We start from the raw sequence: 16,178 nt of genomic DNA on the forward strand, positions 1-16,178 counted from the left end.
AGTGTTAAAAATGCACGGACATAATATCCAGTACAGAATGTAATATAAATGAGTTAGACCATCAGAACACAGTTTTAAATGTTAACATGCATGAGAACAAACAGTGAGGTCATGGAACATTTGGAAATACAGTTAAAGCTAGAGCTGTGCCAATAAGTTCAATAATTCAGCCAATATTATTCCAGCTAGCTTGTTCAGGAAATGGTTATTGGAATACAAATTAGCTCAACAGCAATATTCCCTTTGTGGAATTTACATCTTCAGAAAATTGGGCAATTCCAAAGATAACAAGGATGTTTTTTGGAAAATTTGTCTGTTGAAGTGGCAAATCATTAATTAAAATACGTATATATGTATACGTGTATATATATAAATTACTGTGATTTCCAAAAGAATACTATAACACAATTATAAGTATTTTGACAGTTTACATCTAAGGACTGTACAGCTTTTAAATTACAAGGAAGAGCTGGCCCTATACAAAAAGGATAACTATACACAACGGAAAATTTAAAGTTATACCCTTTTCCCCCAGAAGAATGTTTTGTCTCTCATCTTCAAAATACGAAACTAAATACCTAATGAAGGCTTACCTCCTGCTCTTCTTCCAGTTTTACTCCAGCAATGTAACATTTATGAGTATTACAGAATTAAGTACTCTGATACCAAAAAACATCCTGCAGCCTCACAACAGCAAACATTAGAGTAAACCCACTTTTGTTTATGAAAATATCAGAATTTGTTATTACCATTTAAATTAGTGATTCCTTGTTTCTGTTGAGACTCTTAATATGTTAGTGTCAGTAAAAATCAGTTAACTGTAATGAAACCTGCAGTTCCAACATGGATCACCTAGGAATTGCACAGAAGTATCTTCAGCTCATTTCATATCATCCACAAAAATAAAGAACCTTCATGCATCTCTTCAGATTTCCTACTATGTTATAGGAATACTATATACTATCAAATTATCACTGTAGGCAAGAGTAAATATCCTCTACAGACGAGTAAACTAACTGCTATCCCTTCCGGTCCTTTTATGAGATAAGCACTAAAAGAGCAAGGTAAAACCAGTTTACTCAATTTTCTGTTGGTTTCTTTTTGATGGAATCCTCTATTCCCTAGATTAATTTTTTATTACCTAGTACTTAAAAAGTGGTAGAGATGCTTTCAAATTCAGGCATAACAGTAAATAGCTTAAATGAGTACCAGCAAGAGTTATTTGCCACAACAAACAGACTTACCTTGTTGTTCTATCTAGATGATTTAACTTCAGGACTGCAATGGTGAATTTATTCAATAACAGAAAAAATTTAGGCCCCCTTCCCTCCCCTAACTTTGATGTGTTACAGTTAAAATAAAGTAACTATGTATGTAATTACATTTAAAAAATATTTCTATTATTACTAAATATTATATAAAATATCACTAAGTATTTAATATTATTAGTTATTTTATCTCTATATATTTCAGTAATATTGAATATTGATAATCTGAAGTCCCCTTAAAACCTGTTTTGAACTGCTTACACTTTTCGGAGAATATTAGAGATGGAGCTGCATTTTCTTATATTCCCCTTCATAACAAAGCATATAAACCAGATGAATGAGATATGTCTACACTTAACTAAACATGTGTTCCAAGAAGATAAAAAGTGTTATTTCCATGCTCAATTTTTCAAAGAAGTTAAAATTTGAGAGTAACAATTTGACCTCATACCAAGTTTACTGAACTGTAAAGAAGCTATTAGACAGGAAATTGAGACATCTATATTGGAAAAAGAGAATAGACATCCAAGCTATGTCAGAAAACAAGCATTAACTGAAAAATCATCAAATACAGCAGAATCTATTGTTCCTTCTCTCTTCAGCTTTGATAAGCAACAAATTTCCCATCATTGTTCTTGTTCAACTTATTACTAACTACATGAACTAACACCCTCTGAAATGAATCATGTCTCTCTCTAATTGGAACTGTTATTTCAAACTCCCTACTGACTTAGGCAGAGATTAACACAAGTTATGCTAATGTAGTCTAAAGCTATTTCTTACAGCTGTAAAGAAGGGACCACAGGATTCAGTCAAAAGTGTGCACAATGATATATATGAGATTAATACATGCAACTGTGATACAGTGATCTCATCTTGAGCCCTCAGTATGCATTTTTCAAATCTACTATAAACTCAACCTTATCTAAAGCAGCAGCCTAGTAATTCCATGCTGTGCATGCATGCAGTGATCATGACCTTCTAGGATGTTAAAAATAATCGGACAGAGAACTCACAATGCACATAAAGCAGCTCCACACATTGAAATAAATTCAGCTAGATTCATTTCAATGTTGATCCAAAATTAATTTTAGGTGCTCACATATTCATGACAAGCACATACAAGTACACATCTTCAAACAAATATGTGCTTGCACCAAGAGAGATTTCTTTTTTGTAGAACGGGAAGAAACTAAGGAAATGAAAAATGTTATTGTGATACCAGCACTGAAAACACAGACAATATTTAAAAACCCACATGAACTGCTCCTTCACAACCAGGGCTCACCCTTGCACACAGGTGTACACTCAGACTGGAACACCTAAAACTCCCAAGGAGTTTGTGTGCCAGCAGGCTGACCCTGTGTATCTGACCCTGAGCACCCTTAGGAGAAACACTGTCCTGATTCCCCATACGGTGCAGTAAGAAAAATATTCTAATTGGTACATCTGGCCAATCTCACACAATCACTACTGTCCTAAGTCAACCTTGCCTCTCCTTTTGCTGCTGGAAGGCAGAAAGAGAAGGCAGCTTTTCAGCATCAAGTGTGAGACAGATATGCTAAAATACAAACTCATGGAGAGCCACATTCTGACAAGACAGCATGAGTGCTAATAGAAGATCCCTGTATAACACTGGGGCAGGTTTGTGTTTAATCATGCAAAGACTGTTTGGGAAGTGGAGGAAAAAACCCATGTTTTGCTTCTTAGCTTTCAATAGTTGGGGTTTTTTTAAGAGAACACAGGCATTTTGTGAGTTTCTGGGATTAAAGAATAATTACAGCCATACTGACATTACAATTATGATTTCTTTCTATTTCATCTTAATGATTACTTAATGATTTGGGAGTAAGGTTGTAAAGGCATAATATGCATCTCCCTTTCACATTAATACTCGACTCTTTTAGTCCCAATAGATAAGGAAAAATCTCCCACCCACAATTAATTAGTTTGCCCACTGCTTTTAGGAATCTTGTCTACATCCCACTGACACTTTTTCTCAGGTCTTGTACCTGAAAATCCGCAAGGGTTACAAAATGGTCATTTCCCTAGTTATCTTGTAAATGTGTAGATTCTGACAGGCTAAAGGAAAGTTCTTTTTAGAAATATTGCAGATTTGCAACAGATATACTATACCAAATCACTTTATTAATTAAACACCTTAGAGCATAAATCACTTCCACTTTCCAGATACTACTTGAAAAGTTGCAAATATTCTGCACATGGAAATACAGCATAACTGAAACTACATGAAGGAATTACAATATTAGGAAAATCATCCTCTATGATACTAGATGACTGGATGTCAATATTGAAATTCTACAATATATTTTATCAATCTACTGATTGACCTTCAAATAATGTCGCACAAATTAAAATCGGGTTTTCTGCCTTACCCTTGAAAATTAATATACAGTACATAAGGTAAAAGCTTGGTCATAAAGGCCTTCTTTTAGACTATTTGCCCAGATTCACCAGTGTTTAGTGGGTCCACCTTTCAATGATGAGTTTCACAGCTAAAAAGAAGCTGAAAAATACTTCCAAAAACTTTATATTAGGCAGCCTATTATTCTGGAATAATTTGAAATGTCATCTCCTTCAAGTTGCGTTGGATTGTAAAGTAATTTTGGATAACGGGGATATTCATATAATCCTGTAATAAGATGAACAGCTGTCACAACTAGCTAAACATCATTCATTACCTAGAATACACTTACAATAGAAACAATTTGATTCCTTCCCAAATTACATGTTGTACAGAAAACAGAAGGCTTTCAGAAAATAATATATTTAATGTAAGAAGAAAAGGCAAGAAAATGATAAAGCTTCGTGTTTAAAAAAAAAGGGAAGAAGAAAGAGAGCACAATTAAAAATGCAGAAAATTAAAAGAGCAAAGTGCACTCTGATCCAGTGGACAGTGTTTCTCTTCCTCTGCTATTTCCCCATCAACACCTTAATAGCTTCCTTTTTTTCACTAGAGATTTTGAGTTTTCTGGCAATGGACAAGATTCTTGGGCACATCATGAAGCTGCTACAACACTCATTTGTTTGAGAAGACATCAAAACCAGGAAGGGCTTAGGACTTTTTGTATGTTTTAAGTGCAATAGCCTGTAATGTCACTTTGCTTTTATAATTACATTGGTCATGCAGTTTTTGGATTGGATGATTATCAACATAAAGAATAATAGCAAGAGAACCAGTAGGTCTGGGACACGTTAGAAGTCATTTGCAAGCCAGGACTTTTCAGGAACATGGATGATAAAACTGACTACAAAAGCACTTCTGCTTGGTTCAAGAAAGGGTAATTAAGTAGCAGTGATTATATGATGAAATAATATTTCACTGTGAAAGCTCATAACCCTTTTGTGGGTGTTCTTAAGGTCTTCATTAAGCACTGACTATTTCCAACAACACTATGGCCAGGTGGGACACATTCTCTAATAGGTTGTTTACGTATCATCCCTATAAAATCTCTATCTTCTAAGTTATAATCACCTGTATCTCAGAAGAGATACTCTTTGCACTCACACTTTTATTATTTATTACATATAATTTGTATTTTTTAAAATTTTGTTTGTGGTGTCAAGAATTGTATTCAAATACTTTGTAATTATTCATTGTGAAAGTTTGGTCTCTCTAGAGTGGGTTCTTTGAACTTTCTTGATTTTTCAATAAGGTTTTCAGGCTGAATACTAAGGCATCAAGTTTCTGTTTCACAACAAGAATTTTGTGACACGTGACACATGACAAAATACAATTATGAAGATACAGTTCTTGGTACCTCTTAGGTAACAAAGACAGGCAGGAGAGACAGAAAAGAAAAAAAATCTTTCATAAAAATATTACTGTCATGAAGTCCTTATATTTGTATGCCATTTTGACTATGTACAGTCCTCCCACTGTGCCTTCATTTTTTTTACACTCATTGATACATAGGCATAGTCAGCCTTAACACATTACAAATTTATACCTATGAAATATTTGGAAAAAATTACTTTATCTGAAAACATGTATTTTAGAAGTCTGTATTAATTCTAGTTGTTGAATGTATTTGTTCAAAGAAAAGTATCCAAAGTAAGCTACTGTCCAACTTGTAGCCAACCACCCTGCTGGACCAAACAATGTTGAGGAAACCACAATCCTACAAAACTGATCATTTGGAAAATAACACCAAAACATCACATTTGAGAATTCCACACTACAGATTTTTTTTCATGTTTTTATATAGTAATGAAAAACAGGAAAACTCTAAAGGATATTACATGATACCATATTCTTTTTTCATGGGAGCTAAAATGTATCACCATGGTTGTTCACACAACATCTATGACACTGAATTAAAAAAATTTACACAGAAAGATGTAAATGACAAATTAAAGTAAAATTTCTTCCTTTCCCTCCCTCACTCATCCAAAATAAAAATTTTAAATTAGTTGTACTCTCTGGTAGACAGATATGGTATTACTGCTTACCAATAAATTGGAAAAGTGAAAAGATTTCTCAGATTTTCTCTTTTATGATAAACATTGGCACAGCACTAACTTCTAACAGTTCCAGAATGAATTGTAAAATAGCATGGTATCTTACAAAACTCAAAATATTAATTCTTAATCTCTTCCCCTCTCCCACCATCCCCAAAGTATTTTTATTTCGAAAAATTTAATGGTTTAGCAGAATTTGAAAGCAGAAGGTTTAAAAAAGTGATAAAGGGGGTGCAGAAATTAGCAGAGGTGGCACTACCTGAAAGCTCATCAGAAAGGGGAGTGAGAACAATATCAGGCAAGAAGGGTTTGGAAGTATGGATCAGAACAGGAGCACTTTTAGCACTGCGTATATAGGCCGATGGCAGAGCACATTCACCAATGGATCGGCTTCTCATGGCTTTAAAAAGGAAAAGAAAGAAGTGGGGAAGGAAAAAAGAAGAGTGACTATAATGAAAGGCTTGTGTCACAGAAAAAGCAGCAACAGAGAAAACAAAGATAAAAAGGAAGAAAGTTCAAAAATTAAAACATTTCAGCACGGCAGATATTGGCAGAGCTGTAAGAAAGAAAAAAAATCAGTGGACACATAAGACATTCTGAGTTTTCAAATTTCTGTAAAGCAGCAACAATGCCTTTATTATGACAATTACAGAGATTTTGTACTTGAAATCAAGAGGCTAATTAACACATTTTCCCACTGCATCAGGGGTTGAAAAATCAAAGTTAAAGTTACTCCATAAGCACTCTGAATTTGATTTTTTTTTTAAGCAGGAAAAGTAACTTGTACTACATTTGTATTTTTCTAGTTTCCTTTGATTTTATCCTGAAAATGCATCACACATATGTATCACACATAGGTATCACACATATGCCCATACTCTTGAATTCATGTTCTCCAAAAGAGATTCAAAATCATAAGGAAAAAATTATCAGTTCTGTGTGGAGAAAATTGCAATAAAGCTTGTTATAGTTCCACATTAAAAATGAAATGACTGAAGTGAAATGTTTTAACTACGAAAAGCATTCATTTTTTTATCCATGGGGTCTGGCTTTTAATTGATACTGGATAAATCTTGCCAAACTGATGTTTATTCATGTTTTCATATCTCACATCCTGCCAACAGTCCTACAGAATAAAAGATGTACATAACAATTGTGGTATTACAATCAAGGTTATATCTGTAGCTTTTCTAATCGATTTAAATGAATCTTTTGCATTTGCTTTTCTCTGTCAGAGTAAGACACATCAAGAACTAATACTGCATTCAACCTCAAAGTACTCTGGAAGTTCTTAAAAAAGTAATATTCTGTGCTTCAAGTAGCTTCGTTTCATACTGTTGTAAATTTGCTAACTTGTTTTAAAATCATTGTTGATAAAATTCTTTAGGGAAAATTCAGAGTATCTAGCATAAATATTGTCACTGCAATACTTAGTCTGAATTTTTCTCTCTATATTTTCAAAATAACATGGAATATAAACTTAGGATCTTAGTGCTCCTGATCTGCATGGGAATCAAATGTACGTGAATGGAGTGCAGTGAAAGTTGAGCACATCACACTTCAAAACCAGGTTAAAGAATTGTTGCCAATAATAACATGCAGATAGTCACATTGAGCAGAAAATACATTTGACAAATGCAGCACAACTTAAGTGGAGTCTTAAATTCAGTTTGAAAAACAATTCAGAAAGACAATCCTTTTAAGACTGAAGCAATGTTCTTTGTATGTAGTAAACTTTGTATGACAGAAACTTTTTCTAAAAAGGCAATTATGTGTAAGGCTTTAGTATCAGTTTGATTAAGAGATACAGTAATAAAATTCAGGATATAGTTATAGTTAGATGCATTACATTCATCACTGTGAATCTTACAATGAATGTAGGCAAGAGAAAAAATAAAAACCACATAGTAAATATTAAGGATCTTTTCCAGGCTAAATTATTCTAAATAAATAAAGCTTTTGATATTGGATACTGTGTTGATTACAAATCTTGACACAAAGTGTTCCTTTTAATTTGACTGGATTTTTTTCCACCATATTACATTCAATTAAATAGTTAGGTGGAGGCAGACAATATCAGAACATGTAGATGTTTGATAGTTTATAACCTTCCACTATTGTCTATACAAAAGCAGAACAATTGGTGAGTAAATTCTTTCTGAGACAGTATTTTTATAGGACCAGAACCTGCTGCCTAAGCCAAAAGTCTTTTATCTAACCTTACAGATTTTTCAACCCATATGCATACTATGCTTAAAGGCCCTTTCCAAAAATTATTTAAAATAAGCTCAAGCTAAAACTGTACCACTGCATAACAAAACAGCTTTGATTTTTTACTTGAGTAACACTCACACACACATATTTGGTGCAGCAATAAATGTGTGCTGGCATGATGATGGCTGAAAAAATAGAGGTGCAAAGATGTACACAAAAATGTGTACAACATAAAACAGATGAAAAAGAAACTCCAGCTTTTTCTTACCATAAAATATTCAACATGCACATCCCCCCTATTCCAATATTAAGAGTATATATTACTCACAATCAAAGGGAATGTAATACAAATCACATATCATGCAACATATTTAAGGTCTGACTCAATTCCAGACTTAGCCTGCAAACCTAATGATAAACTAAAGATCTGACCAGCAAAGTGTTCTAGATTTTCCTTATTGTGATCATTTTTTTATTATAGGACCCTGAATTTATGGCATAAATTAAGAAGCAGCTGAACAGCTCTCTTTGCAGACCAGAGAGGCAGTAACAAACAACTATTTTCAGGCAGTTAAGATATATGTAACATTTAGTAACATTTTCCTCATTAACATCTAAAAAAACTGAGGAGTTTGGGATTCTGGTTCCGGGAACTCTTTTTGGATTTATCGTCTTTTGAAATCATTCTAGCAATGCTGGGATGCTTGTCCAGAGTTGGTATTCTGCAACATGAATAGAGTTGAAATTTTAACTGGTTGCAGTAATGCAAACTTGGCTTATTAATATCAAATATGTAAGATAATTGGAGGAAAGGAACAAAATCATGGAAGCTAAAGTGCAGTGAAACTAAAATCAGATTACTTTGCTGCTAACCAGGTCAATATATAGCTTGATTAGGATAAATTCCAGTCATTTCAAGCCTAACATCATATAAATAGCCATCTTTCAAATTGTGGCAAAACAAAAGCATTAATAAATTGACCAAACAACATAACCTTCTGACACAATATCTGAAATATTAACAATTTGTGAAGGAGAAATTTTAACATGAACTTTATCTTGTTAAGACAATTAAGATTTAAAACAAAATCACCATTACACTTGATCACCGACTACAGAAAAGCAGAAATTACATTTTAAGTATCTGTGATCCATAAGGAAAACTAGGTGCTGTCAGCATGAGATACAGGAAAAGCTGTGTAGCATTTGAATGTGCAAAAACAACAGGAAATTGTGGAGTAGGGACTTCATTTTCTCTCATTTCTGTATGTCTTACAGCACAATTAATTCTCCCACATAAAAGCCTTAGGAGAGAAAAAAAATTAAAATGGAGAATTTTGAGGAATAGTCAAACAGAAACTTTGCCTAAATAACCTCTGTGACTGAAATTTAACTTCAAATATTTTTGGAAAAAGAAAGAAAATGTTAATTTCTGAAAAGCTATCACAATTATGTATTCAACTGCTGATATGCATCCCAAATTTTTTAAATTGTGTCAGAATGCACTACAAAAAGTATCAGTGAAGCAACAACACACAATGACCAAAGATACTACTGCTATAAATAAGTAAGAGATAGTCCTTAAAAGGTTCTTCTTTAAATACAAAATTAGAATCAGCTTAACTTTCCTTCATGTAAGCAACAGCACTGAGATCATCAAGATGAGACAACAGAGTAAAGAAATTTGTAGTCCAGTTCCTGTTAACATAGTCTAAGAAAATTATATGAACACAAATAAGTCTTCTTTTGAGGAGTTCACCTAAAGCATTGTTCAGTATAACTCATTTATAACACAGCAAAGAGCATCTGCAAGTAATAAAATTCAGAAATAGGTGACTTCAGAAATGCAGAATTGCACACAAATGTCAATCTTTCATTATTGCAATATTCAGTGTGTAGCAAAAGACAGCACATTTAATAAACTATGCAGACTTATGAATATTTTCCCCACTTTCCTTTGCATGGTTTGAAAATACTCAACCCATCTTCTGCAGTGTATGAAAACACACACTTAAGAAATCTTCTCTTACCCACCTATCAGCACCATAGCTCAAACCACTCCAGCTTTTTTCTCCTTCATATACATAGTACAATTTTCCAATCCAGCTTAAGCATGTGATCAAATTCATTAAGAATTAATATAGCAAATGCATTACTTTCATTTACAATAACTGTAATTCTAGTAAACACAATCCATTCAGCTACCCTCAAAGCACATAAAGCTGCATAATTTATGCTTTAACTAATGTGCAAATCATTCTAGATAGCACACCTTTGTCTAGGTAGCACAGCTTTGTGGAAAGAAGCTATCCACATTGCTGCAGAAGTCAGCTATTAATTCCTCAGCCTTTCTCAGATGTCACTTACCAACAGTTTTCTGGCGCACGATGCTCCTCGCCTTCTCTGTTCCCGGAGAGCCGGTGGTCGTGGCGCTGCGCTGCCGCATGGGTGCCTGGCCAGGCTGGTCCCGGCTCCAGCCTCGGGAAAAGGACTTATCAACAGAAGACTTTGGGAATTCATGCCCAACTCCTGCCAAAGTAAAATTGCAAATCTAACTCACTTCCATTCTGCTTTCACCAGATGATAGATGTATTAGTTCAAAAAATTTTAAAGCTGGATGGAATGAATTAAGTTAGCAAAGCAAGTATGAATTCAAAAGCTCAGCCAGCACTAACTCTGAGGGATACTCAAACTTTTTTGGAAATGTTGGTGCTATTGAACTACTGTAATATTCTTTTCTGAAATAATAGGCTTACACAGGTTGTAGTCTGATACTACATGTAACTTTTCCTTTGCTGCTCCTATCAGATAAGATACACAAATTTATACAATTCAAAACATTAATACTGGGGGCACAGGTTTCCAAGTAATTTTGCAACATTGAGGAACATGAAATAAGGATAACATAATTTTACACAAAATGCAAAAGCAAAAAAAAATTAGATGATAGGCTCAGAGAAGTTTGGAAATTGGCAGAAAATCCCATAGTAAGATTAAGATGAAACAAATTCAGATTTGACATTTATATTGAAGTAAATACAGCTCATATGAGGAGCTATCAAAAATAGCTAGATGGAAAAAAAAAAAGTGAAGCAAAGAATATATGTAATGTATTTCCTTATCCAGATTGAGCTCATTAATAATCCAAACTGACACAATTACAGTCATTAAAAGGGCATCTCTTTGGAAAAACATGTTCATTAGTCCAACATTTTCATTATTATTAGCAAACAAATGCAGGGGCAAAGAAATTTGGCAGAATTTGTATGATATCTATTAATTATAAAGCTGGACTTGACTCTGTAACTCACATTTAGCAATGGAAGCTTTCTCTGAAACTTTGTCACTGAAGGTTAACATAAACTTTCCCCATGTTGCTAAGATGATTCAAAATGCTTTTAAAAGTATATATTCAAACAATTGTACACATTCTTATCCTATACTAGACTGCTTTTTTTTGCCGTTTGTTTTTTTTTGTTGTTGTTGTTGTTTTGGGGGAGTTTGGCTCTGTTTTGGGGTTTTGCTTGTTTGTTTTCTTGGTGTTTGTTTTGTTTAACCTAGTTTTTTTTAAGTCAGAAAAAGAAGAAAGCTGTGTAGTATAGGAAAATAAAAAATGCATGGTCTGGAATGACCTCTCAAGGGTAACTACAGAGAGATGTATATCTGCCCAGTTATCACAGAGCAGAAACCAAAACAAAACGCTGAATAATGACTCTGCTTAAGATGAGGCACAGAAGTATGTGAAATATTTTAAGCAAAAAGAAGCCTATAGTAACATCCTCTTTAAGAGAGGGAATCCACATAGGTTGCTTCTCACTGACAGACCTTAAGATAGTACTAGGAAACACTTTCTCTCAGGTTTGACTGAAGAGATAAAAAGTAGCCTAAAAATAACATGTTTTTACATCTTTGTTACACACCCTAAATATAATCCTGCCTCTCACTATTAGATCACAATGCACTTTTAAAAGGAGAACATTTTCATTACCCATTGTTTTACAAAAATGGAAATGAAGCACAAGGTCTGTCTTCAAACTGAGAAAACAATCCAGGTTTTGAAACTTTCAATCCAGACCTCTATCCAGGAAGACAAACATCCTGTCCCTTACCAATTCCAGAACTGCGCCTTTGTAAGCAGCCACCTCCTCTCCCCATATTATCTCTTACAGAGTATTTAATGCATTTTTTAGGAATCAGTTTAAAAACAGGCACCACTCATGGATTATTAAACTATACTTTCTCTTATGTAGTTCACAAGCTCTCATTGTAACCAAGCCTGTCTTCACGAAGGGCTAGTGAATCAGTTAGTACCAAACAAAGCTATGTTCACTTTCATCTTTTAACATTTTAGGACCAATATTCCAATTTTTCTTGCAATGGTTTAGTTTTCACCTGCTGAGTAGTGTTTGTTATTTTCAAGAAGTTATGACTGGGACTCAACTATTTAGTTTCTTTGATAAAAAGAGAAAGGCATAACCCACTATGGTGTAACATTTTAGTTTAAATTCAACACACTTTTAAGAACTACATTCCATATGTGCCTATTTGCAGAAATAACATGCTGTGGCAGTTCTAAAAAGCAGATTTACCTTAAAGAAACAGGGTTATTTCAAGTGATAGAGATGCCTAATTAGGTATATAAAAAAAGTGAGGCCAAAATTATCCTCTGCCCAACACCAGCTCAAATTCAAATGATGTACATACAGTTTTGTCTTACCTTTGCCTTTGTGTTTTTTCTGCTTCTGCTCACTTAATTTATCCAGTGGCAGGTCACTGAGGTCCAGGCTATACAAGTTTCTAGCTAATACTTTAGTAAGTGTCTCCATTGTCAGTGACCACTCAGTGGCCAGCTCTTCCCAGTATGTCAGTGATGACATTACAGACAGTAAGTCATCCCAAAGTTCTCGAGAAATGTACACATTTAGATTTGCTTTGATCCAAGCTACTATAAGAGTCTAAAAGAACAGAGAAAAGTTGGATTGTGAGCATAAGGTGACAACATTCAAATGTTACTATTTCAAAGAAAATTTCAAACTGCCACAGAAATTTCTGTGTAGTCCTGACAGATACATACAGATTTTTAATGAATTATCAAGTGTTAACACAGGGTTCTGACTTAGATATAGGAACAACTGGTTTGACCCATTATTGTGTATTCTTTTTTGTTCTGCTAAAGTAACTGGAGACTCTACAGATCCTAGTCACTGAGAACACACCACAACAACACTTTGCAACTACCAACTTTGAAAAGATTTGCTACAGCTTTCTGTAAGTAATTACTGAATTCTCTAGGAAATAAAAAAATCCATCAGTTAGGCATGGGTAACACAGAAGATTTCCTGCTGACTTGAGCTAATTTTGTTATGGCAGCAGGCTAAAACTGCACACACTGACAGTTATCTTCGCCAGTTATTCCAACTCAACAATTCTTGAATTTTACAGTACCTGAAATACTCTTGTATTTCATAAATACTCACAGTGTCATTAAAATATAATGTTACAGAAAGTTACAAATGTAACCAGGTCTTTGACCCACACCATTCACATTATCTGGGTAACATACCAGTGATACAAGATGACAAACTAGCCAACAGTGGTTGCCATATCCAATCTATTAATGAAAATTAGGCTGAATTAATTCAAGTGAATTTATGTTTACTTGCCTGGAAAAGAGGTCCTGCAAGTCTTCCAGCTAAAGTGGAGTTTTTTCTTCCTTGATACTGCAAGAAAGTTTGGGGTGGTATTTTCAGCACAGATTCAGTTACCCTGAGCAGCACAAGTAGCATCTGCTCCCTGCAAAACAGTATTAAACTTAAGAGTTACCATTTTGTCATACCTCTGTATATACCAAGGTATTTTTAAAAGTAATAATCAAGCCTTATTTGCTCAAACACATTCCAAAAATGTCATAACGATTACAAAGAGCCTAACTTGGTTATTGCAAAAGAAATTATTCCAATCTTTTTTTTACACTTAAAAGTGAGGAATCCCTGTTGCCCTGTAATATTTTCTTCCAAGTAATTCAACTGCTATCACCTTCAATAGCCTGAAATTGGAGGGAAAGTTTTAACTGTCTTTTCAATCTGAGCTTTTTCTTTTTCCATTAATTACAGGTTTTGTAATTTTATATTATCATTAACATACTTCACCAATTATTTTGTGTGGCACAATCTTTGCCATTGTGATCTACAGTCACTTCTTTACACTGATGCAAAACTGGGAAAGAAAATACCAATCTAGTAGAATCTGTTTACTATTATCACTCCCAAATTTCCCAGTGGCCAGCTAAATTGGCCCCTCAGAAGAGGAGACAAGCTTTACATGACACATAGTGCCAGCTTTACTTACCCAGAGTTCAGGACAGATTGAAGATAAAGTCAAGATAAAACTGAATAAATCAGACATTTGAAATCCCCTTGCTACTTCTTCCTTGCAATGGAGAATGCTAGCACCTGATGACAGACTGCTATTTAAAGGAGTGGGAAATAACAGAAATTCCTTTAAAGCAGGGTCTCTTATACCTGCTAGGCACTGTAGGAACTGGAAAGGCGTGACACAGTTACACAGTACACAGACTCCTGTATACAATTACAGGTCAAGAACAACACACATCTGATTGCAATAATTATCCATGCTTGTCTGGGGCTTTTGTGTATATTTTTAATTAAGGCTGTGAAGCTTCATATGTTTCAATATTTTAATGTTTTGATACATGGGCAAAATGCCCTGCAAAAAATCATCAGTAGCTCCTTAATAACAGTCTGTATATCCCAGATTAGTCTTTTTGCACTGAGGTCTAAGCTGCCACAAATTAACTAGGAGCTTACTAGAAGCTTCAAGAAAGCAGATAACTTCCCCTGCGCTAAGTTGTCCGTGATGTTCAAGTTTGTGTATTTACTGATTTAGAGGAACTGATTCATATAACCAATACCACTCTACCGTGTTTACTACCAAGTAAATTTTCACATTTGTGTTGTGAACTAATAATCTAAGATAAAAGCATTAGCATTTTACCATGTCTTCTTGTCCATAGTCACTTGGACAACCATGTGGCGGTAGATATTGAGAACGCGTTTGCACATATCAGTGTGTTCATCCAGCAGAACTTTAAATTCATTTGCAGGTTCAAGAAAAAATATATTTGAAGAATTTATTATAAAAACCTGTAAACAGAAAAGAGAAGATGTTGTGACCCTGAAACGCTTTGATGTTTCCAGCAATTCAGTTGGTAGAACCAGGAAAAAAAAATCTATAACAGAAAATCTTTATAAGAAAAGGTTGCATATACACACAGAAGTGCATGTTTAAATATGTCAGTTTGAAGTAATGATTAAGCAACAACGAGACTGATCTTTTCCCCATTTTTTCTACAAAATTTATTTGTTTATTTTTGTTCTCATAGATGATTCAACAAACTACTCATATGATTAGTTTAATATGATGGAAAAAAATGTTCCAGTAAGAAGTCCACTGCACAAAAGTTCCACCTCTAAGCCAGGAACTGACTAGTACAATATATGGTAAACTGCTTGAAATAGTCCTGGTACACTGTGTGTGCTTCAGTGCGACACAGCCTGCATTATGTTCTGGGAAACTAAAGCATTCATCCCACTGGGATCAGTAAGGCTTACCCAAAGAAGGAAACTGGACACTTTTCCTGAAAGTGATTGACTTCAGTGGGCAGTAAATTAGGGCCTTCAGAATGAAAATTATGAAAAAAAGTAGGCAGGGACACTGTAGGAGCTACAGAAGCAGTTACTGAAGTGTTACTATTTTTTCATGTAAGTTTAGAAAGCACTTGAATCTCAGACTTCGATTTTTAATTTTTTTTTAACATGTACAGGAAGTCATTGGTCCTTAAGTCATAACTTCCTTCTACTGAAAGCTTTGGATTTTTAATACTTAAAAACTATTAGTATGCACTTTTACATTCACTAGCCTCAACTAATTAACCTAACCTACTCTAAATGCCTAGAAATAAGTCTATGCAAGCATTAAATGGGAAAAAAGACTCAAGACAGAAGTCTTGGATCATTGATTCACAGGGAAAATCAAACGTGGTTCCAAGGCAGGAAATCTCTCAAAATGAGACATGGTACTGGGTTGGAATGATGTCTTGACTCTGTTTCAGGCTGAAAAATAAAAGATGTTTGGCAGTCAAATGAACCTTTGTCTAAAAAACTTCAACATGGATAATCTTCAAGACATTGTCAG

General features: G+C 34.3%; 1 protein-coding gene across 7 annotated transcripts in view; it reads right to left on the reverse strand.

Moving 5' to 3' along the window:
• Positions 1-16,178, reverse strand: part of RALGAPA1 (Ral GTPase activating protein catalytic subunit alpha 1) — a 129,097-nt gene that overhangs the window by 83,782 nt on the left and 29,137 nt on the right. For 5 of the 7 annotated variants that reach the window (XM_058026905.1, XM_058026904.1, XM_058026906.1 and 2 more), the window contains exons 13-17: positions 14,979-15,127; positions 13,628-13,757; positions 12,682-12,919; positions 10,332-10,493; positions 6,010-6,150 (exon numbers count right to left, since the gene is read on the reverse strand). In XM_058026905.1, the coding sequence (XP_057882888.1) occupies positions 6,010-6,150; positions 10,332-10,493; positions 12,682-12,919; positions 13,628-13,757; positions 14,979-15,127 (820 nt within the window). The remainder of the gene's footprint in view (positions 1-6,009; positions 6,151-10,331; positions 10,494-12,681; positions 12,920-13,627; positions 13,758-14,978; positions 15,128-16,178) is intronic. The other 2 variants (XM_058026909.1, XM_058026907.1) reach the window with 1 other exon arrangement.

Source organism: Melospiza georgiana, chromosome 6 (genome assembly GCF_028018845.1).
Source record: "Melospiza georgiana isolate bMelGeo1 chromosome 6, bMelGeo1.pri, whole genome shotgun sequence".
Lineage (NCBI taxonomy): Eukaryota > Metazoa > Chordata > Aves > Passeriformes > Passerellidae > Melospiza > Melospiza georgiana.